Genomic DNA, 26,093 nt, shown 5'->3' on the forward strand with positions numbered 1-26,093 from the left:
CAGTTATATTATTGTACATAGGAGAAGTATTATAGTAGATATATTCTTGTACATAGGAGCAGTATTATAGTAGTTATATTCTTGTACATAGGAGCAGTATTATAGTAGTTATATTCTTGTACATAGGAGCAGTATTATAGTAGTTATATTCTTGTACATAGGAGGCAGTATTATAGTAGTTATGTTCTTATACATAGGAGCAGTATTATAGTAGTTATATTCTTGTACATAGGAGGCAGTATTATAGTAGTTATATTCTTGTACATAGGAGCAGTATTATAGTAGTTATATTCTTGTACATAGGAGGCAGTATTATAGTAGTTATATTCTTGTACACAGGAGCAGTATTATAGTAGTTATATTCTTGTACATAGGAGCAGTATTATAGTAGATATATTCTTGTACATAGGAGCAGTATTATAGTAGTTATATTCTTGTACAGAGGAGGCAGTATTATAGTAGTTATATTCTTGTACATAGGAGGCAGTATTATAGTAGTTATATTCTTGTACATAGGAGGCAGTATTATAGTAGTTATATTCTTGTACATAGGAGCAGTATTATAGTAGTTATATTCTTGTACATAGGAGGCAGTATTATAGTAGTTATATTCTTGTACACAGGAGCAGTATTATAGTAGTTATATTCTTGTACATAGGAGCAGTATTATAGTAGTTATATTCTTGTACATAGGAGCAGTATTATAGTAGTTATATTCTTGTACATAGGAGCAGTATTATAGTAGTTATAATCTTGTACATAGGAGCAGTATTATAGTAGTTATATTCTTGTACATAGGAGGCAGTATTATAGTAGTTATATTCTTGTACCTAGGATGCAGTATGATAATGGAAGGTTGGACACTTCGTAGAGAACCGTTATTACCAGGCTGATGTTATCTCTTTCTTACCTCCAAGCCGGCATCAGTGATTGTTGACCGCTTTAGACTCACAGATTTCACCCCCTTTTTGGACAGAGGATAGTTGTCAATAAACTCACAGATATCCAAATCCGACACACCGACCAAGCAGAACGAATCAAAACCACGCACAACAAATCCATGCAGATTGACAAACTCCTTCTCTCCTGTAGGAAGAACATTGTATAGTTCCTTGGCATGTAGGACAGGCATCAGGCCTACCCAGAACCTTGGTTGGTACAAAACCCGCCTCCATGTCTTGCAAACCTGCGCAAGAACACACTTTTCACACGCGGAGAAATAACTGAAAAGGCGGTTTAGGATCTTTTCATCTAGGGCGAGGTGACAATCCATTCCCTGACCCTGGACTCTATCCAGTGAGGGTCCACAGGGAATTGGGGGCTTCTCTGCTCCAGGGCTAAGACCCAGTGGGATACTGTGGGTCGGTGGAGGAGGAATGATCGGTAACACTGAAGGGTTGACATGCTCTTGGTGCTTGGGAAAGGCTTGACTTAAGATGGATGGCACAGAGGGCGGCTGGCAAATCCGGTTCTTGACAGCTGGTGTCCCTTTGGTGATACTGGCGGAGCCCAGGCCATTGGTGGGACCGGGAATCTTTACCAGACCATTCCGCGGCAAACACTGGGCCTTGGTGTCTCCGTTTGTTGTATTCGACATGTTTTCAACTTGCTGCAAGAAAAAACACATAAGATCCAGGTTAGCTGCAAGAAACTATCCATACCGACACAATGTAAGTGACCGCCATACTGGGGTGCACCTAGCCTTTCTGCTGCCTGAGGCAAAAACTATAACGGTGCCCCCTCCCAATTTCTTAGCCTAACCTCTTTGCAACAATGAAAGTACTTATTGCCCATGGCCCTGCCGCTTTCCCCCTCTTGCCCCTACCTGGTGCTTAGATCACTGCAAATGGTGCACCACGCTAATAGGCAACCGACAATACAAGGCTGAACCCTCACACTGATGTTAAAAAATGAGATTTTAGCCAATATATTCCTGTCAGGAACATATCGGAGCCCGTGCACCCCGTTAAGGTATCTCAGTGTAGTGCGGGACCTACCGCTACCCTACCTATAGTGTGTGAACACTGTCCGATAGGTGCCAAGGTCCGACTCACAGCCAAACTGCCTCCTCCCTCCTCTCATTGTGTTCTTACCTTGGCTGTGAGTCGGACCTTGACACCTATCGGACAGTGTTCACACACTATAGGTAGGGTAGCGGTAGGTCCCGCACTACACTGAGATACCTTAACGGGGTGCACGGGCTCCGATATGTTCCTGACAGGAATATATTGGCTAAAATCTCATTTTTTAACATCAGTGTGAGGGTTTAGCCTTGTATTGTCGGTTGCATATTATTGTGGTGCACCATTTGCAGTGATCTATTTACTCTTATATGCTCATCCACACATTATTTCATCTTGTGTAGGATGTTTTTGTGGTACATGTGGTCCGCTGCCGGCATTCTCCATTGTATGCATTTTTGCTGGGGATTGCCGTTAGCAACGGATCACATAGTTACATAGTTACAAAGTTAATACGGTTGAAAAAAGACAAACGTCCATCAAGTGCAACCAAGGGATCGGTGGGGACGCGAATCCCAGAAGGAAGCGAGACTCAGATTTCTCCACGTCCTGAGGAAATATATTCCACAGATTCACAGTTCTCACAGTAAAGAAGCTTTGACGCTTCCGGAGACTGAACGTTCTCTTCTCCAGTCGCCTCTTTGTTTTTTGAGCACATTTTACACTGAACAGCTTTTCTCTGTATTTTTTGTACGGCCCAATTATATACTCGTACAGGTTAATCATGTCCCCCCTTAGACGTCTCTTCTCAAGACTAAATAAATTCTATTCTTTTAAATCTTACTTCATAACTAAGACCCTCCATGCCCCTCATCAGTTTAGTCGCTCTCCTCTGTACTCTCTCCAGCTCCAGGGCATCCTTTCTATGGACTGGTGCCCAGAACTGGACTGCGTATTCCAGATGAGGCAGCACCAGCGCTTTGTAAAGTGGTAATATCACATCCCTGCCCCGCGAGTCCACGCCTCGTTTAATGCAGGACAATATCCTGGTGGCTTTAGAAGCAGCTGATTGACATTGTGCTGTTATTTAATCTACCGTCTACAAGGACACCCAAATCCTTCTCTGTAAGTGACTCCCCCAGTGTTACATCCCCTAGGACAGGCATCCTCAAACTGCGGCTGTTGCAAAACTACGACTCCCAGCATGCCCGAACAGCCTACAGGTATCAGCCTACAGCAGGGCATTGTGGGAGTTGTAGTTTTACAATAGCTCTGTGTGCTTTTATTGTGTCAAAAAAAACGATTTGATCCATATGCAAATTAACCTGAGATGAGTCCTGTCCCCGACTGATCTCACGTACAGGACTCATCTCAGGTTAATTTGCATATGTATCAAATTGTTTTTCTTACACAATAAAAGCACACAGAGCTATGAGGACTGGATATTGCGGATGTGCTAGCGGCCATCTAGTAACCCATGTCCTCAGCTCTATACACAAGTTCCCTTTAATATAAGCGAATTTCTAAAAAAAACATAACCATGTGACTCAGGAACTATCCCTGCTTCAGTGTCATATCATATCAGTTATGAGTGGAGTTGCCCTTTAAGCTCCCAGAAAACCTCTTTAAAGCTTCGTCCACAGACAGAAACCTGGGACCTTCCCGCATCCGGACGCCCGCTCTCCGTGGTCCTGAAACTCTGTTTTCTGGCAATACTACTGCAGCTTGTGCAGCCATGACTGCGCTCTGAGCATGCTGGGAGTTGTAGTCTTACAAAGAATAGAGAGCCACAGGCTGCTATCATTACTGAGAGTGCATGTGATTTATATCCGAACCAGCAAAGGTCAGGGGGCCGCATGCCAGCAACAAAGCGGTTGGTTGGCTGAAAGAAACAACCTCAGGGGCAGACATACTCAGGTTCAGCAGCGCAGGGGCCCCGGGGGGCCCTTCTCAGCTGTAGATCAGCAGCAGAGGTGTCTGGGCCGCACCGCTAAGTGATGGGGGCAGGGCTATGGGGTGGAGCTTAGCGGTGTGATGGCGGCACCCGGAAATACCAAATCCGCCCCACCCTAGAGTGCTAGCTCCTGGGGAACACATGGTGCCCTGTTTTTAGGAGTCAGAGCTCAGTCCCGAATGCACTTTGGGGACACATTTGCTTCCCTTTGTTTCGCCCATTTTTTTTTAGATAAAGGGATCCGTCCGACTATACATTCCCTTTAAGACTCTGCTGTGCGCGCTATAGAGAGCAGTATAGATAAATATAAGATCCGTGCGGATTACGACAACACAATGGATGGGGGCGGCCATGTTTATAGCGGTAGTAAAATGGATAAACGCACCGGGTGACGCCTTTTATCGGTAAACCCTGGGGGCAGCGAGACAGCCGATCAATACCGCTACCTCCAGACCGGTTACATAATGCACGCTCTCTATTACGGACGGACGTGTAAAAGGGTCATACAGCAGATGTTGTGGGTACAATTAACCCTTTCCTCAGTACAGATGACTGGGTCCTTAGGTCACCGTCCAGAGATTTCCCAATCTACAGGACTCAAGACCCATCAGGACTATGAATTTCTGTGAATTAAAGGGGTTGTACCAGCAGAGCTGTAAAACATTCGTCTGCGTAGATCTCTTATAAAGGATAAAAACGTGGGGTCTCGTTTTTGGGAGAGGCTTCATTCGCACGTTATTATCAGCATTTTGACCAAGTTAGATTGCAGGTAGACCTGGAAGAAGAGGGAGGAGCTGCTTGTGGAAAACACGGCTCTGCTGACACCGGTGGTGAAAAGAGGTACTGCGCCATGCAAGCCTCATCTGCAATAAGTGTTAAAGGAAATGAGCTGGGCGAGGTCTGTGAGGCGCGAGGTGCGGTGTCACACAGAGATCCTAGTAAATAACAGACAGAGGGGATTTCTACCCCCATTATACCAGGTACTTTTGGAGATGATGGGTGTTATAATCACGGGAACATTGAGTGCGCACCTGATAAACATAGAGTAAGGCATGCAGGGTGGGGAGTGTAATTACAAGGCGATCTCAATTATCTCATGTTCCCACTGACCCTACAGATGACGCCTCCGGAGGAGGAGACCCCGGAGCGGAGACCAAAGAGCTGAATGTCAACTGAGGGTATAATGTACCGTTATCTGCAGGAGCCGGGTGCGGTCACTGTGTCCAAGCCTATCATATAGGCCATAGACCTTACAGGGAAATTTCCCGTTGGGCCGATGCCCAGGGGGCCGCCTGAGCCCTCCTCACCGGCGGTCAGGGGGAGTTTTTGGGGATGTATTTTCTGATGGACTGTGGTATTTGGCTCTGGTAGGGCGGTATAATGTGCCGCAATATGGTCCCGAATACAAAACGGGGCCACTTTAAATTCCCAGTCCGCCCCTGCATGTGATACAGCCTGCTGAGCTGTGTATCTAATCCTGTAATGTGAGATACTGTCTGCTGAGCTGTGTATCTAATCCTCCCCTGTGTGATACTGTCTGCTGAGCTGTGTATCTAATCCTATCCTGTGTGATACAGCCTGCTGAGCTGTGTATCTAATCCTATAATGTGTGATACTGTCTGCTGAGCTGTGTATCTAATCCTATCCTGTGTGATACTGTCTGCTGAGCTGTGTATCTAATCCTATCCTGTGTGATACTGTCTGCTGAGCTGTGTATCTAATCCTATCCTGTGTGATACTGTCTGCTGAGCTGTGTATCTAATCCTGTCCTGTGTGATACTGTCTGCTGAGCTGTGTATCTAATCCTGTAATGTGAGATACTGTCTGCTGAGCTGTGTATCTAATCCTATCCTGTGTGATACAGTCTGCTGAGCTGTGTATCTAATCCTCTCCTATGTGATACTGTCTGCTGAGCTGTGTATCTAATCCTATCCTGTGTGATACAGTCTGCTGAGCTGTGTATCTAATCCTCTCCTGTGTGATACTGTCTGCTGAGCTGTGTATCTAATCCTATCATGTCTGATACTGTCTGCTGAGCTGTGTATCTAATCCTATCCTGTGTGATACTGTCTGCTGAGCTGTGTATCTAATCCTATCCTGTGTGATACTGGCTGCTGAGCTGTGTATCTAATCCTATTATGTGTGATACTGTCTGCTGAGCTGTGTATCTAATCCTATCCTGTGTGATACTGTCTGCTGAGCTGTGTATCTAATCCTATCCTGTGTGATACTGTCTGCTGAGCTGTGTATCTAATCCTGTCCTGTGTGATACTGTCTGCTGAGCTGTGTATCTAATCCTATCCTGTGGGATACTGTCTGCTGAGCTGTGTATCTAATCCTATCCTATGTGATACTGTCTGCTGAGCTGTGTATCTAATCCTATCCTGTGTGATACTGTCTGCTGAGCTGTGTATCTAAGCCTATCATGTGTGATACAGTCTGCTGAGCTGTGTATCTAATCCTCTCCTGTGTGATAGTCTGCTGAGCTGTGTATCTAATCCTCTCCTGTGTGATACTGTCTGCTGAGCTGTGTATCTAATCCTATCCTGTGTGATACTGTCTGCTGAGCTGTGTATCTAATCCTATCCTGTGTGATACTGTCTGCTGAGCTGTGTATCTAATCCTCTCCTGTGTGATACTGTCTGCTGAGCTGTGTATCTAATCCTATCCTGTGTGATACTGTCTGCTGAGCTGTGTATCTAATCCTCTCCTGTGTGATACTGTCTGCTGAGCTGTGTATCTAATCCTCTCCTGTGTGATACTGTCTGCTGAGCTGTGTATCTAATCCTATGTGATACTGTCTGCTGAGCTGTGTATCTAATCCTCTCCTGTGTGATACTGTCTGCTGAGCTGTGTATCTAATCCCATCCTGTGTGATACTGTCTGCTGAGCTGTGTATCTAATCCTCTCCTGTGTGATACTGTCTGCTGAGCTGTGTATCTAATCCTCTCCTGTGTGATACTGTCTGCTGAGCTGTGTATCTAACCCCATCATGTGTGATACTGTATGCTGAGCTGTGTATCTAATCCTATCCTGTGTGATACTGTCTGCTGAGCTGTGTATCTAATCCTCTCCTGTGTGATACTGTCTGCTGAGCGATGTATCTAATCCTCTCCTGTGTGATACTGCCTGCTGAGCCGTGTATCTAATCCTATCATGTGTGATACTGTCTGCTGAGCTGTGTATCTAATCCTGTCCTGTGTGATACAGTCTGCTGAGCCGTGTATCTAATCCTCTCCTGTGTGATACTGTCTGCTGAGCTGTGTATCTAATCCTATGTGATACTGTCTGCTGAGCTGTGTATCTAATCCTATCCTGTGTGATACTGTCTGCTGAGCTGTGTATCTAATCCTCTCCTGTGTGATACTGTCTGCTGAGCTGTGTATCTAATCCTATCCTGTGTGATACTGTCTGCTGAGCTGTGTATCTAATCCTCTCCTGTGTGATACTGTCTGCTGAGCTGTGTATCTAATCCTATGTGATACTGTCTGCTGAGCTGTGTATCTAATCCTCTCCTGTGTGATACTGTCTGCTGAGCTGTGTATCTAATCCCATCCTGTGTGATACTGTCTGCTGAGCTGTGTATCTAATCCTCTCCTGTGTGATACTGTCTGCTGAGCTGTGTATCTAATCCTCTCCTGTGTGATACTGTCTGCTGAGCTGTGTATCTAACCCCATCATGTGTGATACTGTATGCTGAGCTGTGTATCTAATCCTATCCTGTGTGATACTGTCTGCTGAGCTGTGTATCTAATCCTCTCCTGTGTGATACTGTCTGCTGAGCGATGTATCTAATCCTCTCCTGTGTGATACTGCCTGCTGAGCCGTGTATCTAATCCTATCATGTGTGATACTGTCTGCTGAGCTGTGTATCTAATCCTGTCCTGTGTGATACAGTCTGCTGAGCCGTGTATCTAATCCTCTCCTGTGTGATACTGTCTGCTGAGCTGTGTATCTAATCCTATCCTGTGTGATACTGTCTGCTGAGCTGTGTATCTAATCCTATCCTGTGTGATACAGTCTGCTGAGCCATGTATCTAATCCTATCCTGTGTGATACTATCTGCTGAGCTGTGTATCTAATCCTATCCTGTGTGATACTGCCTGCTGAGCCGTGTATCTAACCCCATCATGTGTGATACAGCCCACAGGTTGCAGGGTGTTTGGGGTCCCTGAGATGTCGACGTTATGGTTCCTGGCAGCGTCGCCCGGAGCCGCAGTGTGTGGGAGCTTTCTCTTCCGAGAGAAGATGGTGGAGTGTCAGCCGAGAGGAAGATGTGGGAGGAGAGCTGGCGGGAGCCGTGGATGTGTGGGAGCAGGAGACGATAATAGGACGGATGATGGCAGCACACTCCGCCGCCGCGCAGGCCACATTGTGCCGCTCCCCTGGGGGTTCGGGGGATGGCTGCCGCCTCTCCTAGGGACTGTTCACACACGACACCCGCAGGGCTCCATTCTCCACTCAGTCCCTGTCGTCCACTACGAACCCCCGAAACCAAGTGGACGACGGAAACCAGTAGACAAGACCACGGGCGACACAACGGGGCGAGGGGTTCCTGCACCAAGGGCAAAGACTCGGTTAGCTGGCGACACGTGAATGCGGTTGGCCATCTAAGGTGTATACGTGTCTCCGGGGGGAGGGAAGAGACCGATTCTTAAGTATCATCCGCTCATACCGCCCCCATGACAACACTTTCTGTAGCCTTGTCACAGCCCACATCACTGTCCACACAGCAGCCATCAAGAACGGCGGATATTAGTAAGTGATGAGTGGAAATGACATGGGACCTGCAGAAGTGTTGTCATAGGGAGACAGGAGTAGAGGCGCTAGAAGCGCCACGGCCGTCCCCTCAAGCCATGATATATCCACATGCGTCTTTATTGTGCGTCACTGCACCTTTAAGAGGATTTTTCTATCAGACTTAACGTGTTGGTTTCACTTGACAGCTTTTCTCACAGTTTCTTAATGTGGCAGCTGCAGCGCGAGGCTCCGATTCCTGCTCTGCGTTCTTACATAAATGGATTGTCGGCCATTTTGCTTTCAGCGCCATTTCTCATGAATATTTAAGCCCTGAAAAGCCCTTTTAAGGGAATTCTGCACCAAACTCCGTTCTAGGTAATTTTAGAATATGTCTTTATAGTAGTCAGAGCTCCTGTTTCCTGATACAGAGCTCCAAATCCTCTGCATCGACGTGGAGTTCCATGATAAACTTTTGTCTACCTGCGGTCACCACTAGAGGGAGGTCAAGAGCTTACTGCATACAGATTTACCATAGAGTTCAATGTGTAAACAGTCTACAGTAAGCTCCACAGCTCCCTCTGGTGGTGACAGTCAGCATTTTCTCATGTGATTTTATGTGTCTGCAGAGGATTTTTGCCCAAAAAAAAACTGAGCTCTGACCTTCATGAACATATGGGATCAAATAATGTTTTGGGGTGGATGTTCACTTGACTCGGGATATAAAAAATCCCCAGTCAATAATATCCCAGAGCGGCAGTTTAATGATCGATATGGCTGCCAGTTTTCCTACAGCCACAGATGCCACGTATGCCACCCTGCTTTCCGAGAAAGAGAAGTAGTTGACAAGAGGATGATGAAGTAGTCTTCCTTACTCGAGACTTTTCCGTTAACGGGTTTTGCAAGGTACAAACATGGCTGTTTCATTCAAAAACAGCGCCACAGAAAACAAAAAGCTCTGAAATTTGCATGGAAAATCCACCATGTGGGGGGACCCTTGGGATGTGGGGGGACCCTTGGCCGGATTTCCATGCAGATTTTAGAGCTTCTGCAAGGAATTTGCTCTCAATTCTCCCCAGTGGTATAAACCACTACCATCCATTACAGACTACAAACTACACTGCACAACGACGTACATGCCCGAACAGCGCCACCCGACATGTGGCCATCGCTGGTACTGCAGGTGTTTATTTTTTTCTTGTTACATATTTAGATGGACGTCTTCTAGATGATTAATTAGGCTACTTTCACACTTGCGGCAGAGGAATCCGGCAGGCAGTTCCGTCGCCGAAACTGCCTGTCGGATCCGTCAAAACGTATGTCAACTGATGACATTAGTAAGACTGATCAGGATCCTGATCCGTCTTACAAATGCATTCAAATGCCGTATCCGTCTTTCCGGTGTCATCCGGAAAAACGGATCCAGCATTTATTTTTTTCACTTTTTTTTCGGTCTGCGAGGAAGGTGGGATCCTGCATTGCAGTATTTTGAATGCCGGATCCGGCACTAATACATTCCTATGGAAAAAAATTGAAAAGACTGAACTGAAGACATCCTGATGCATCCTGAACGGATCGCTCTCCATTCAGAATGCATGGGGATTTAACTGATCAGTTATTTTCCGGAATTGAGCCCCTAGGACTGAACTCAGTGCCGGAAAAGAAAAACGCTAGTGTGAAAATACCCTTAGATGGTTATTTCTAATATCGTTAAGTGACAGTTGTCAGAGACCTCAGGGTTAAAGGTCACCCTCTAATTGCTCCAATTTCCTGTGTGCTGATGCTTTAGGCCAGATGAATAATTAATACAGTATTGAGCCTTTTTTTTTTTCCATATCTTGTTTTTTTTTTTTCTCCAGGAATACGTATTCGTCCTGGACTTAAAGTCTGAAGATCCACAACTATCCGAGGGGGTTTCCTTTAAATTATGAGATTTGATGCAACAGCAGAATGCAGCATCTCTCGCAGCAAGGCCTGGAAATGCTGCATTCTGACAGCCCTCTGTGATGCTGGTAACATTTCCGCCATTTTGTGTTTGTACCGGGGGTCTAAGTACGTTGCCACCCAGTACAGTCCTTGACTTTTATGCTTTTTATACGGGGGTCCCTCTTCAAACACTGGAGCATGAAGGCCCCCATTTGCACTAAATTGGAAGCGGTGTAGCGGCCTGGCTCCTGCTCATCGCCCAGGAGAATGTCGTCCTCGGTCTCCTCCCCCCAGCCACGGACAACACCAGGGATCACCGAAAAGTTTAAAGCCTGATCTTCCTCCTCCTCCTCCCCCCAGGAACCATCCTCCTCTGACTCCTGATGACTTGTCTCAGATGGAGTAGCCCCCCCTGGGAATTCATCCAGCATTGCGACTTCCTCATCTTCCTGCTCCTCGACGGCTTGACCAATGACACGACGCAACGCACGCTCCAGAAAGGTGTAAGGTACGATGTCACTGATGGCGCCCTGGCTGTGACTGACCAGTTTGGTGATCTCATCAAATGGCCGCAGAAGTCTGCATGCGTCGCGCATGAGCAGCCACCGGCGCGGTGAAAAGAAACCAAGCTCCCCAGAACCTGTCCTGCCGCAGAGTTCGTACAGGTAGTCGTTAACGGCACGTTTCTGCTGGAGCAGCCTATCAAGCATATACAAGGTGACGTTCCATCGCGTCGGGCTGTCACAAATCAGACGTCTGATGAGCTGGTGGTGTCGCCGCTGAACGTCAGCAAGGTGAGCCATGGCTGTGTAAGATCTTCTAAAATGGTCAGAGATTTTCCTGGCCTGCCGCAAGACGTCCTGGACCCCGGGGGATTTGGCAACGAATCGCTGCACGACTAAGTTCAGGACGTGTGCCATGCACGGCACGTGTGTCATTTTGCCCTGTTTCAGCGCGCTCAGCAGATTGGCACCGTTGTCGCACACCACTTTACCAACTGTCAAATTGAGCGGGGTTAGCCACTGATCGGCCTGGGACCGCAAAGCTGGAAGCAGTGCAGGACCGGTGTGGCTCTTGGCTTCCAGGCACAACAGCCGCAGCGCAGCATCGCAACGTCTCACCTGGCACGTCGAATAGGTTCTGGGGAGCTTGGGGGGCACAACGGAAGAGGCGGTATCAGTGGAAAAGGAGGAGGAGATGAAGGATGGAGTAGGAGAAGAAGAGGCAGGCCTGCATGCAATCCATGGCGGTAACACCAAATCCACACGGGTGCCACGGGTTGCATGCTTAACAGCCGTTAGAAGGTTCACCCAGTGGGCAGTAAAAGTTATGTACCTTCCCTGCCCGTGTTTGCTAGAACACGTGTCTGTGGTCAGATGTATCTTGGCATCGACACTGTGTGCCAGAGTTATAATAACTTGCCGCTGAACGTGGCCATATAGTTCAGGGATGCCCTTCTGGGAGAAATATTTCCTTCTGGGACCCTTCCATTGCGGTGTGCCAATGGCCACAAATTTTCTAAAGGCCTCCGAGTCCACCAATTTATATGGCAGTAGTTGGTGGGCTGGCAGTACCGACAAGCCAGCGGTCAGCCGTTGGGGAAGAGGGTTATCCGGCGTCATCATTTTTTTATGCTCGAACATTTGGGCCACGGAAGCCTGCCTTGTGCCAGATGAACGCAACGACGGCACGGTGGAAGGTGGAGGACAAATTGGAGGAGAGAGGAGAAGGAGGGAGAAGAGGCAGGACGTGGACCACCGGGAGTGTGGCTTTGTGGGTTCTGACGGTGTTGCTCCCACTGGGCTCGGTGATGGGAGGCCAGGTGCCTTCTTAAGGCGGTCATCCCTAGGTGAGTGTTCGGCTTTCCGCGACTTATGCGTTGACAGCACAGGTTGCAGATGGCAACACTATTAGCAGCTGACACGTTAAAAAAAGCCCACACTGCAGAGCCACGTGTCGGTCTACTGGGAGCGCAAGATGTGACCGTGCATGGTGGATGGCTCGCTCCAGATACATTTGCAGTCTGCTTTTTGCCTCCTGTGCATTGTGAGTTTTGCCTGCTTCTCCTCCCTATCTGCTGCTCCATCTCTCCCTCTGAGCTCCCCTCCTCTTCCTCTTTTGTGGGCACCCACGTGACGTCCATTGACACGTCATCATCGTCACCTTCACCACCACTGACATTAGAGATCTCGGAGTAGGCAGCAGCAGCGGGGACCACCCTCCTTGGGCTGATCTGGATACTGTCAGACCACTGGGTAGCGGCCGTTGCTACCTCCTGATCCGATGCCAAGAATGGCTGCGCATCGGTAAGGTCTGGGAAAAATAATTCCTCTGACTCGAGTGGAGGGGCTATGGTGGTGGTGGTGTCTTTGGGGGTGCACACAGCAGAGAGTGAGGAGGGTGCAGATACAGAGGATGAGGAGGGTTCAAAAGCGGTAGGCTGAATGACTCACTCAACCAACTCTGGTGCACCCTTTGAAGTTATTGTACGCGCCTTCTACAACTTCCCACCTAGGCTCCGGCCTGGTGCACCTGCCCAACCATCCCTGCGGAACGGTCTGCCTGTCATTTTCTAAATGACCCTCTGCCTAAGTCCTCAATCAGTATTTGGCGGAAACAGGTATATAGCACCCCTCAATCAGGATTTGGCAGAAACAGGTATATAGCACCCCTCAATCAGTAATTGGCGGAAACAGGTATATGGCACCCCTCAATCAGTATTTTGTGGAAGCAGTTGTATCACAGCACTCAATCAGTATTTTGTGGAAGAAGGTATATAGCACCCCTCAATCAGTATTTAGCAGAAACAGGTATATGGCACCCTTCAATCAGTATTTGGCGGAAACAAGTATATGGCACCCCTCAATCAGTATATGGTGAAAGAAGGTATATAGCAATAGCACCCCATAATCAGTATTTTGTGGAAGAACATATATAGCACCCCTAAATCAGTATTTGGCGGAAACAGGTATATGGCACCCCTCAATTCGTATTTAGTAGAAGGTATATAGCACCCCTTAATCAGTATTTGGTGGAAGAAGGTATATGGCACCCCTTAATCAGTATTTCGCGGAAACAGGTATATAGCACCCCTCAATCAGTATTTGGCGGAAACAGGTATATGGCACCCCTCAATCAGCATTTTGTGGAAGAAGATATATAGCAATAGCACCCCTCAATCAGTATTTTGTGGAAGAAGGTAAATGGCACCCCTCAATCAGTATTTGGCGGAAACAGGTATATAGCACCCCTCAATCAGTATATGGTGAAAGAAGGTATATAGCAATAGCACCCCATAATCAGTATTTTGTGGAAGAACATATATAGCACCCCTCAATCAGTATTTGGCGGAAACAAGTATATGGCACCCCTCAATCAGTATATGGTGAAAGAAGGTATATAGCAATAGCACCCCATAATCAGTATTTTGTGGAAGAACATATATAGCACCCCTAAATCAGTATTTGGCGGAAACAGGTATATGGCACCCCTCAATTCGTATTTAGTAGAAGGTATATAGCACCCCTTAATCAGTATTTGGTGGAAGAACATATATAGCACCCCTAAATCAGTATTTGGCGGAAACAAGTATATGGCACCCCTCAATCAGTATATGGTGAAAGAAGGTATATAGCAATAGCACCCCATAATCAGTATTTTGTGGAAGAACATATATAGCACCCCTAAATCAGTATTTGGCGGAAACAGGTATATGGCACCCCTCAATTCGTATTTAGTAGAAGGTATATAGCACCCCTTAATCAGTATTTGGTGGAAGAACATATATAGCACCCCTAAATCAGTATTTGGCGGAAACAGGTATATGGCACCCCTCAATTCGTATTTAGTAGAAGGTATATGGCACCCCTTAATCAGTATTTCGCGGAAACAGGTATATAGCACCCCTCAATCAGTATTTGGCGGAAACAGGTATATGGCACCCCTCAATCAGCATTTTGTGGAAGAAGATATATAGCAATAGCACCCCTCAATCAGTATTTTGTGGAAGAAGGTAAATGGCACCCCTCAATCAGTATTTGGCGGAAACAGGTATATAGCACCCCTCAATCAGTATATGGTGAAAGAAGGTATATAGCAATAGCACCCCATAATCAGTATTTTGTGGAAGAACATATATAGCACCCCTCAATCAGTATTTGGCGGAAACAGGTATATGGCACCCCTCAATCTGTATTTTGTGGAAGCAGGTGTATTGCAGCACTCAATCAGTATTTAGTGGAAGAAGGTATATAGCACCCCTCAATCAGTATTTTATGGAAGAAGGTATATATCATCCCTCAATCAGTATTTGGCGGAAACTGGTATATAGCACCCCTCAATCAGTATTTGGCGGAAACAGGTATAGAGCACCCCTCAATCAGTATTTGGTGGAAGAAGGTATATAGCAATTGCACCCCTTAATCAGCATTTAGCGGAAGAAGGTATATCGCAGCCCTCAAGCTGTTTTTTTGGGGCAACAGGTATATCACACCCATTGCAATTAGTTACTCCAATAGCGTTTGTCCCTCTATATAGCTGCGGTATCGCATCAGAACCGCACACAACTGCTGCACAATACAAATACACTATAATAGAATTTCTATGTTAGAAAGTATATTATAAGTATATTACACCTCTCAGTAAGTCACACCTATCCATAGCACACCTATACCAGTCCTTAAAAGGACTTTTGTGGCCCTATTAGCTAGCGTTTGGTGTCCCTAACTGTCTCTGCTCCAAAATGCAACCTCTAGCTATTTTTCAAAGCACATAATGAAAAATGGTGGCCAAATCGGGTTCTATTATAGGGTTGGCGGTGTGTCCATGTGCTGAAATGTCTCAATTGGCTGTCCTGTTCTACCTGATGGATGTGTCATGGGTCAAAGTTCGGCGTTATGCAAAAAAATATGGCGCGTGCGAATATTGCCATATGTTCGCATGTTCGAAGAATCGCGAACGAGCAAAGTTCGCCGCGAAACGACCGCTGGGCGAACCGCAAGGCCATCTCTACATAGGAGCAGTATTATAGTTGTTATATTATTGGACATAGGGGAGTAGCAGTATGTTAATAGTCAGGACTCAGAATTTTACTCTCGCTAAAAGCAGGAAGGAGGCCCAGACATTATTGGTTGTAATTGCATCATCTTGCTCGTTACATAACCCTGAAATATTTATTACTGATAATAGATCCTCTGCAGGTGCATGATTAACAGCTTTGTATTTCATTGAGGGTTTCTATTTCATGCTATAAGGTTGTAGTCACTGTAGAGAGCAGGGTTATTGTCTATTACTTCAGCCTGTGAGTCTCATACACTTTAATGGCAGGCAAACCTGAAAAAACTTCAGGTCATATCATATTTGCAGCCACCAAATACTTACTAGAAGTGCACAAATAGTCCCACAACATGGACAGTGACATACCAGAGGGGGATCAATGGCAAAAATTCCCACAAAAAATATGTATTTTAATCGGGCCATTTTTATGCGTCTTAAACGGAAACTCTCAAAAATGTGCCCTGCTGGAGCCTAGAAAATTTTTATTTTAGGCCACGGGAGTACAGGCCTCAAAAATTAGGCATTCACCGGACAGAAAAGAACTTGTGATGATGTGGCTGGAGGTACATTAGGCGGTCACTGAATAACAATTTTAATGTAGGCCACTGGAGTACAGGCACCAAAAATAAGGCATTCACCTGACAGAAAAGGCATTTTATGCCGCTGTATATACATAAGACAAGGACCATTCTTTGTTCTGGGTGGTGGCAGATATGTGTGGGCTGGCATGAGGAAATTCAATTATACATGGTCGTCACAGGTGTTGAATTCCTCCGAGATCCATGCCTCATTCATTTCTAGAAATGTGAGGTAGTCCACACTATCGTGAACTAGGCGAGTGCGCTTATCGGTCACGATCCCCCCTGCTGCGCTGAACGTCCTTTCGGACAGGACACTGGACAAGCCAAAAGTTCCATGGCAAATTGTGCCAGCTCTGGCCACAGGTCAGGCTGCACACCCAGTAGTCAAGGGGTTCCTCGCTTCTCTGAGCGTCCACATCGGCCGTTAACACGATGTAGTCGGACACCTGTTCCATTCAAGTGAACAGAGCTTAGCCGCGCCCACACTAGTTGATACTAGTCGTGATGTCAGTGGGCCGGCCGTCCGGAGGTAAACAGTGAAAAGGCTGCGGCGCTGCTGGAGCGCCGCTGCCTTCTCAAACAGCTGATCGGCGGGGGTCCCGGGTGTCGGACCCCCGCCGATCATAAGCTGATGATCTATCCAGAGGATAGATCATCAGTTAAATGAAAGTGCAGAACCCCTTTAATCAATATTTGGTGGAAGCAGGTATATCAATCCCCTTAATCAGTATTTTGTGGAAGCTGGTGTATCGCAGGCATCAGTCAATATTTGGTGGAAGCAGGTATATCAATCCCCTTAATCAGTATTTTGTGGAAGCAGGTGTATCGCAGGCCTCAATCAGTATTTGGTGGAAGCAGGTATATCAAACCCCTGAATCAATATTTGGTGGAAGCAGGTATATAGCACCCCTCAATCTGTATTTTGTGGAAGCAGATATATCAAACACCTTAATAAGTATTTTGCAGAAGCAGGTATATTGCAGGCCTCAATCAATATTTGGTGGAAGCAGGTATATCAATCCCCTTAATCAGTATTTTGTGGAAGCAGGTGTATCGCACACCCTTAATCAATATTTGGTGGAAGCAGGTATATCAATCCCCTTAATCAGTATTTTGTGGAAGCTGTTGTATCGCAGGCCTCAATCAATATTTGATGGAAGCAGGTATATCAATCCCCTTTATCACTTTCTTGTGAAAGCAGGTGTATCGCAGGCCTCAATCAATATTTGGTGGAAGCAGGTATATCGCACCCCTCAATCTGTATTTTGTGGAAGCAGGTATATCAAACCTCTTAATCAATATTTTGCAGAAGCAGGTATATCAAACCTCTTAATCAATATTTTGCAGAAGCAGGTACATCAATCCTCTTGATCACTATCTTGTGAAAGCAGGTGTATCGCAGGCCTCAATCAATATTTGGTGGAAGCAGCTATATCAATCCCCTTAATCAGTATTTTGTGGAAGCTGCTGTATCGCAAGCCACAATCAATATGTTTGGTGGAAGCAGGTATATCAAACCCCTTAATCAGTATTTTGTGGAAGCAGGTGTATCGCAGGCCTTAATAAATATTTGGTAAAAGCAGGTATATCAAACTCCTTAATCAGTATTTTTGGGAAGCAGGAGTATCGCAGGCCTCAATCAATATTTGGTGGAAGCAGATATATCAATCCCCTTAATCAGTATTTTGTGGAAGCAGGTATATTAAACCCCTGAATTAGTATTTTGTGGAAGCAGGTATATCGCAGCCCTCAATCTGTATTTTGTGGAAGCAGATATATCAATCCCCTTAATCAGTATTTTGTGCAAGCAGGTATATCGCACCCCTCAATCTGCATTTTGTGGAAGCAGGTATATAAAATCCCCTTAATTAGTATTTTGTGGAAGCAGGTATATCAATCCCCTTAATCAGTATTGTGTGGAAACAGGTATATAGAACCCCTTAATCAATATTTTGTGCAAGCAGGTATATCGCACCCCTCAATCTGCATTTTATGGAAGCAGGTATATCAAACCCCTAATCAGTATTTTGTGGAAGCAGGTATATAGAAACCCTTAATCAATATTTGGTAGAAGCAGGTAAATCGCACCCCTCAATCAGTATTTTGTGGAAGCTGGTATATTAAACCACTGAATTAGTATTTTGTGGAAGCAGGTATATAGCACCCCTCAATCTGTATTTTGTGGAAGCAGATATATCAAACCCTTAATCAGTATTTTGTGGAAGCAGGTATATCACACCCCTCAATCAGTATTGTGTGGAAACAGGTATAAAGAACCCCTTAATTAATATTTTGTGCAAGCAGGTATATCGCACACCTCAATCTGCATTTTGAAGAAGCAGGTATATAAAACCCCTTAATCTGTATTTTGTGGAAGCAGGCATATAGAATCCCTTAATCAATATTTGGTGGAAGCAGGTATATCGCACCCCTCAATCAGTATTTTGTAGAAACAGGTATATCAAACCCCATAATCAGTATTTTGTGGAAGAAGGTATATTGCACCCCTTAATCAGTTTTTTCTGGGACAACAGGTATATCACACCCGTTGCAAATAGTTGTTCCAATAGCGCTATATACCTGCGGTATCGCAGCAGAACCGCACACAATCGCTGCACAATACAAATGCACTATATACTTTCTATGTTACAAAGTATATTATAGGTATATCACACCCCTCAATTAGTTTTTTTTGGGGCAACAGGTATATCACACCAGTTGCAATTAGTTATTCCAATAGCGTTTGTCCCTCTATCTAGCTGCGGTATCGCAGCAGAACCGCACACAACTGCTGCACAATACAAATGCACTATAATATACTTTCTATGTTAGAAAGTATATTATAAGTATATCACACCCCTCAGTATATCACACCTATATCAGTCCTTAAAAGGACTTTTGTGGCCCTATTAGCTAGCGTTTGGTGTCCCCAACAGTCTGTCCCTGCATCACACAGCAACCTCTCCCTACACTGGCAAAACACAGAATGTAAAATGGCTGCCTGATCAGGTTCTGTTATAGGGTGGGGGTGTGTCCATGTGCTGAAACGTCTCAATTGGCTGTCCTGTCCCACCTGATGGATGAGTCATATGTCAAAGTTCGGCGCAATGCAAAAGAATATGGCGCCGGCGGACATCGCCATATGTTTGGCGAATCGCGAACGACCGCCGGGTGAACCGCAAGGCCATCTCTACTAGACATTTCTACATGGATGGATTCAGGAACTAAGTATCAATAAGGTATGCAATATTTCAGTGGATCTGAAAGTTAGGACCATGAGGCACTGCAGTATGAGAGGGTGCATTATAGATGAAGTGGGCGTGTCCTAACCACTGCTCTTCACTACTGTGTGCGGGATTTAAAGAGACAGGTACGCATGTTTTCTGATCATGGCCCATGCAATCATATTGTATGTGACATTACACGGAGCATTAAGGAGATGGGTAGGAATTCGCTAAAAGGCAATTGTACAATTTTCCAACACGATAGGGTTAGTTTAAAAAAAGCCATAGAGGAAAGTGAATTGACATTAATGCTGTAAGTCAATGAGAGCGATTCCGAGCCGGTTGGATCCAGAGAGACATCAGACGACAACTGTTTACCATCCATCCGTCCCCGGGAGAGCGCGCTGAGTGAGGCGGCCTTGTGATTAGTCATTTTAAATGAGGATGACCTGACAGGGCCTGTGCTTTATGGTAACGACAGGCTTCCTGCTCGGGGCTGAATGGAGACATGGTTATGAATGAAAGGGGAGATGAGGTCATAGTGGAGCGGAATAATCTCACATGATGCCGTCCTCCTCTGAGCGCCTGGCGCCTTGCTGCTTCCATCCTCGAAGCTGAACATTGCAGCATCGTCAGGGGACTCGGGCGGTGGAAATACAACTGTGCCTCCTCAAGGAGTAACGCTGAGCACTTGGTTATTCCTCACAGGGCAGAAGTAAACCAGCAGGTCTCCACCGAATGGAGGCGAATGATGCAGGAGCGCTGCTCTGTGCCCTACGTATATGAGGACCTCCCTGGGATGAACTCAGTGGAGCCCATCCAAAATAGTGAAGACCCAATATAATGCCCACCTGTCATTGGCAATACTTTGGAGGAAGTACCAAGCCGTGTCCCTCACCGCGTCTCTGTCCCAGGAGGGGTGGAGAGGAACAATACGTTTTTGCTATGTTGACCTTTCAGTTTTTGGTGTCCCCCCACCTCTGTGTTATGGACCTAACCCTCACCAAGATAAACTAGGCTTGATGCCTACACCTTGTGAGAACAAGGCCGGGCACCAAGAGTCAAGATGCAAAAGCAAAATATGCAAAGGAGGGCTGATTGGGTATGATTGGATGGTGAGGTCATCAGGAAAGCAGTGATGTCACACAGCCTATGTAGCAAGCCAGTCTGTGATTCGATGGTGATGTCATCAGGAAAGCAGTGATGTCATAAAGTCTATGTAGCAGGTCATTCTGTGATTGGATGGTGATGTCATCAAGTCTATGTAGCAGGTCATTCTGTGATTGGATGGTGATGTCATCAGGATAGCAGTGATGTCATAAAGTCTATGTAGCAGGTCATTCTGTGATTGGATGGTGATGTCATCAGGATAGCAGTGATGTCACACAGTCTATGTATCAGGTCAGTCTGTGATTGGATGGTGATGTCATCAGGATAACAGTTATGTCACCCAGCCTAACAGGTCAGATCCAAGGAAACAAAAGAAGGCAAAGTCCAGAAAGGAACATTTATTATTAAAAATTAAATAAAATTGCGACAATGGAGGCAGTCAATTTTATTAAATTTTTAATAATAAATGTTCTTTTGTTTCCTTGGATCTATCCTCTGGCTTCTGTGTGGAGCGATGGACGAGGGGGTCGCCGTGGTCTCCTGTGACACACTCATGCTTGATTACTGAGTTGTGCCGGCCCTTGCACAGCTCCATCTGGTGAGTGTGTTTCTATCCGGCGTAGCTGCTAATCTGGGAATGGTTTACACCATGGAGCGCCTTGTGTTTTATACGTTTAGTATACGTAACAGGCCAGTCTGCGATTCTGTGTTGAGGTCACTAGGATAGCAGAGATGTCACACAGCAGGTCATTCTGTGAATGCATGGTGATGTCATCAAGAGAGGAGTGATGTCATACAGTCTATATAGCAGGCCAGTCAGTCATTGGATGGTGATGTCATCAGGAGAGCAGTGATGTCATACAGTCTATATAGCAGGCCAGTCAGTCATTGGATGGTGATGTCATCAGGAGAGCAGTGATGTCATACAGTCTATATAGCAGGCCAGTCAGTCATTGGATGGTGATGTCATCAGGAGAGCAGTGATGTCATACAGTCTATATAGCAGGCCAGTCAGTCATTGGATGGTGATGTCATCAGACAGCAGTGATGTCATACAGTCTACATAGCAGGCCAGTCAGTCATTGGATGGTGATGTCATCAGGAGAGCAGTGATGTCATACAGTCTATATAGCAGGCCAGTCAGTCATTGGATGGTGATGTCATCAGACAGCAGTGATGTCATACAGTCTATGCAGATTATTCAGTGATCAGATGTCATGAGTAGAGATGAGCGAATTTGATATTTTGAAATCCGTTCACGCTTTGTTTGTTGGTAAAAGGTGAATTGCGTTATGGATTCCGTTACCACAGACCATAACGCAATTCTATGTCTTTACAGGCATTCCGTTATTTATTCCGTCATGATAGAAGTCTATGGGCTGCAAAACAGATCTCTCCCGTTTCCGTTATGCAGGGGATGCATTCCTTTATAGAATTGCGCTATGGTTCGTGGTAACGGAATCCATAACGCAATTCACTTTTTACCAACAAACAAAGTGTGAACAAATTTCATAAGCGGAAATTCGCTCCTCTCTAGTCACGAGCAGTCAGGTCACAGTCTATGCACCAGGCTGGTCTGTGACTGGAAAGTGATGTCACACAATCTATAAAGCAGGTCAGTATGTGATTGGATAATGACGGATACGCGGATAGTGAGGTTGCACCGTGACATGTGGTGATGTCATCAGGACAGGACTGTTTATGTGAGAACAGTTGCTAGACGACTTCATGTATGACGGACAGGCTGGTATCTCCCAAAAATGACACTTGTGGAACATGTTTAACAGGAAAGGAAAACATTTTTAGTATTTTTAAAGTGAATGTACGAGGAAAGGTTTGTAAACCTGTGTATTAGGAGGAGGTGAGAGGTCAGTGTCCCGATACCTGTGTATTAGGAGGAGGTGAAAGGTCAGTGTCCTGATACCTGTGTATTAAGAGGAGGTGAGGTCAGTGTCCCGATACCTGTGTATTAGGAGGAGGTGAGAGGTCAGTGTCCTGATACCTGTGTATTAGGAGGAGGTGAGAGGTCAGTGTCCCGATACCTGTGTATTAGGAGGAGGTTAGAGGTCAGTGTCCTGATACCTGTGTATTAGGAGGAGGTGAGAGGACAGTGTCCTGATACCTGTGTATTAGGAGGTGAGAGACCAGTGTCCTGATACCTGTGTATTAGGAGGAGGTGAGAGGTCAGTGTCCCGATACCTGTGTATTAGGAGGAGGTGAGAGGTCAGTGTCCTGATACCTGTGTATTAGGAGGAGGTGAGTGGCCAGAGTCCTGATACCCGTGTATTAGGAGGTTAGAGGTCAGTATCCCAAAACCTGTGTATTAAGAGGAGGTGAGAGGTCAGTGTCCCGATACCTGTGTATTAGGAGGAGGTGAGAGGTCAGTGTCCTGATACCTGTGTATTAGGAGGAGGTGAAAGGTCAGTGTCCTGATACCTGTGTATTAAGAGGAGGTGAGGTCAGTGTCCCGATACCTGTGTATTAGGAGGAGGTGAGAGGTCAGTGTCCTGATACCTGGTGAGAGGTCAGTGTCCCGATACCTGTGTATTAGGAGGAGGTGAAAGGTCAGTGTCCTGATACCTGTGTATTAAGAGGAGGTGAGGTCAGTGTCCCGATACCTGTGTATTAGGAGGAGGTGAGAGGTCAGTGTCCTGATACCTGTGTATTAGGAGGAGGTGAGAGGTCAGTGTCCCGATACCTGTGTATTAGGAGGAGGTTAGAGGTCAGTGTCCTGATACCTGTGTATTAGGAGGAGGTGAGAGGACAGTGTCCCGATACCTGTGTATTAGGAGGAGGTGAGAGGTCAGTGTCCTGATACCTGTGTATTAGGAGGAGGTGAGAGGTCAGTGTCCTGATACCTGTGTATTAGGAGGTGAGAGACCAGTGTCCTGATACCTGTGTATTAGGAGGAGGTGAGAGGTCAGTGTCCCGATACCTGTGTATTAGGAGGAGGTGAGAGGTCAGTGTCCTGATACCTGTGTATTAGGAGGAGGTGAGTGGCCAGAGTCCTGATACCCGTGTATTAGGAGGTTAGAGGTCAGTATCCCAAAACCTGTGTATTAGGAGGAGGTGAGAGGTCAGTGTCCCGATACCTGTGTATTAGGAGGAGGTGAGAGGTCAGTGTCCCGATACCTGTGTATTAGGAGGAGATGAGAGGTCAGTGTCCCGATACCTGTGTATTAGGAGGAGGTGAGAGGTCAGTGTCCTGATACCTGTGTATTAGGAGGAGGTGAGAGGTCAGTGTCCTGATACCTGTTTATTAGGAGGAGGTGAGAGGTCAGTGTCCCGATACCTGTGTATTAAGAGGAGGTGAGGTCAGTGTCCCGATACCTGTGTATTAGGAGGAGGTGAGAGGTCAGTGTCCTGATACCTGTTTATTAGGAGGAGGTGAGAGGTCAGTGTCCTGATACCTGTTTATTAGGAGGAGGTGAGAGGTCAGTTTCCTGATGATACCTGTGTATTAGGAGGAGGTGAGAGGCCAGAGTCCTGATACCTGTGTATTAGGAGGAGGTGAGAGGTCAGTGTCCCGATACCTGTGTATTAGGAGGAGGTGAGAGGTCAGTGTCCCGATACCTGTGTATTAGGAGGAGGTGAGAGGTCAGTGTCCTGATACCTGTGTATTAAGAGGAGGTGAGGTCAGTGTCCCGATACCTGTGTATTAGGAGGAGGTGAGAGGTCAGTGTCCTGATACCTGTGTATTAGGAGGAGGTGAGAGGTCAGTGTCCCGATACCTGTGTATTAGGAGGAGGTTAGAGGTCAGTGTCCTGATACCTGTGTATTAGGAGGAGGTTAGAGGTCAGTGTCCTGATACCTGTGTATTAGGAGGAGGTGAGAGGTCAGTGTCCTGATACCTGTGTATTAGGAGGAGGTGAGAGGTCAGTGTCCTGATACCTGTGTATTAGGAGGAGGTGAAAGGTCAGTGTCCTGATACCTGTGTATTAAGAGGAGGTGAGGTCAGTGTCCCGATACCTGTGTATTAGGAGGAGGTGAGAGGTCAGTGTCCCGATACCTGTGTATTAGGAGGAGGTGAGAGGTCAGTGTCCCGATACCTGTGTATTAGGAGGAGGTGAAAGGTCAGTGTCCTGATACCTGTGTATTAAGAGGAGGTGAGGTCAGTGTCCCGATACCTGTGTATTAGGAGGAGGTGAGAGGTCAGTGTCCTGATACCTGTGTATTAGGAGGAGGTGAGAGGTCAGTGTCCCGATACCTGTGTATTAGGAGGAGGTTAGAGGTCAGTGTCCTGATACCTGTGTATTAGGAGGAGGTGAGAGGACAGTGTCCCGATACCTGTGTATTAGGAGGAGGTGAGAGGTCAGTGTCCTGATACCTGTGTATTAGGAGGAGGTGAGAGGTCAGTGTCCTGATACCTGTGTATTAGGAGGTGAGAGACCAGTGTCCTGATACCTGTGTATTAGGAGGAGGTGAGAGGTCAGTGTCCCGATACCTGTGTATTAGGAGGAGGTGAGAGGTCAGTGTCCTGATACCTGTGTATTAGGAGGAGGTGAGTGGCCAGAGTCCTGATACCCGTGTATTAGGAGGTTAGAGGTCAGTATCCCAAAACCTGTGTATTAGGAGGAGGTGAGAGGTCAGTGTCCCGATACCTGTGTATTAGGAGGAGGTGAGAGGTCAGTGTCCCGATACCTGTGTATTAGGAGGAGGTGAGAGGTCAGTGTCCCGATACCTGTGTATTAGGAGGAGGTGAGAGGTCAGTGTCCTGATACCTGTGTATTAGGAGGAGGTGAGAGGTCAGTGTCCTGATACCTGTTTATTAGGAGGAGGTGAGAGGTCAGTGTCCCGATACCTGTGTATTAAGAGGAGGTGAGGTCAGTGTCCCGATACCTGTGTATTAGGAGGAGGTGAGAGGTCAGTGTCCTGATACCTGTTTATTAGGAGGAGGTGAGAGGTCAGTGTCCTGATACCTGTTTATTAGGAGGAGGTGAGAGGTCAGTTTCCTGATGATACCTGTGTATTAGGAGGAGGTGAGAGGCCAGAGTCCTGATACCTGTGTATTAGGAGGAGGTGAGAGGTCAGTGTCCCGATACCTGTGTATTAGGAGGAGGTGAGAGGTCAGTGTCCCGATACCTGTGTATTAGGAGGAGGTGAAAGGTCAGTGTCCTGATACCTGTGTATTAAGAGGAGGTGAGGTCAGTGTCCCGATACCTGTGTATTAGGAGGAGGTGAGAGGTCAGTGTCCTGATACCTGTGTATTAGGAGGAGGTGAGAGGTCAGTGTCCCGATACCTGTGTATTAGGAGGAGGTTAGAGGTCAGTGTCCTGATACCTGTGTATTAGGAGGAGGTGAGAGGTCAGTGTCCTGATACCTGTTTATTAGGAGGAGGTGAGAGGTCAGTGTCCCGATACCTGTGTATTAAGAGGAGGTGAGGACAGTGTCCCGATACCCATGTATTAGGAGGAGGTGAGAGGTCAGTGTCCTGATACCTGTGTATTAGGAGGAGGTGAGAGGTCAGTGTCCCGATACCTGTGTATTAGGAGGAGGTGAAAGGTCAGTGTCCTGATACCTGTGTATTAAGAGGAGGTGAGGTCAG

At 46.4% G+C, this 26,093-nt stretch overlaps 1 protein-coding gene across 1 annotated transcript in view; it reads right to left on the minus strand.

Annotated features, from left to right (window-relative positions):
* The window catches only part of FBXL16 (F-box and leucine rich repeat protein 16), a 40,163-nt gene that overhangs the window by 9,585 nt on the left and 4,485 nt on the right, over nucleotides 1-26,093 (minus strand). Inside the window, exon 2 of the mRNA XM_040440228.1 lies at nucleotides 911-1,609. Within this exon, the coding sequence (XP_040296162.1) occupies nucleotides 911-1,597 (687 nt within the window). The 5' untranslated portion in view covers nucleotides 1,598-1,609. The remainder of the gene's footprint in view (nucleotides 1-910; nucleotides 1,610-26,093) is intronic.

Source organism: Bufo bufo, chromosome 7, assembly GCF_905171765.1.
Source record: "Bufo bufo chromosome 7, aBufBuf1.1, whole genome shotgun sequence".
NCBI classification, from domain to species: Eukaryota; Metazoa; Chordata; class Amphibia; order Anura; family Bufonidae; genus Bufo; species Bufo bufo.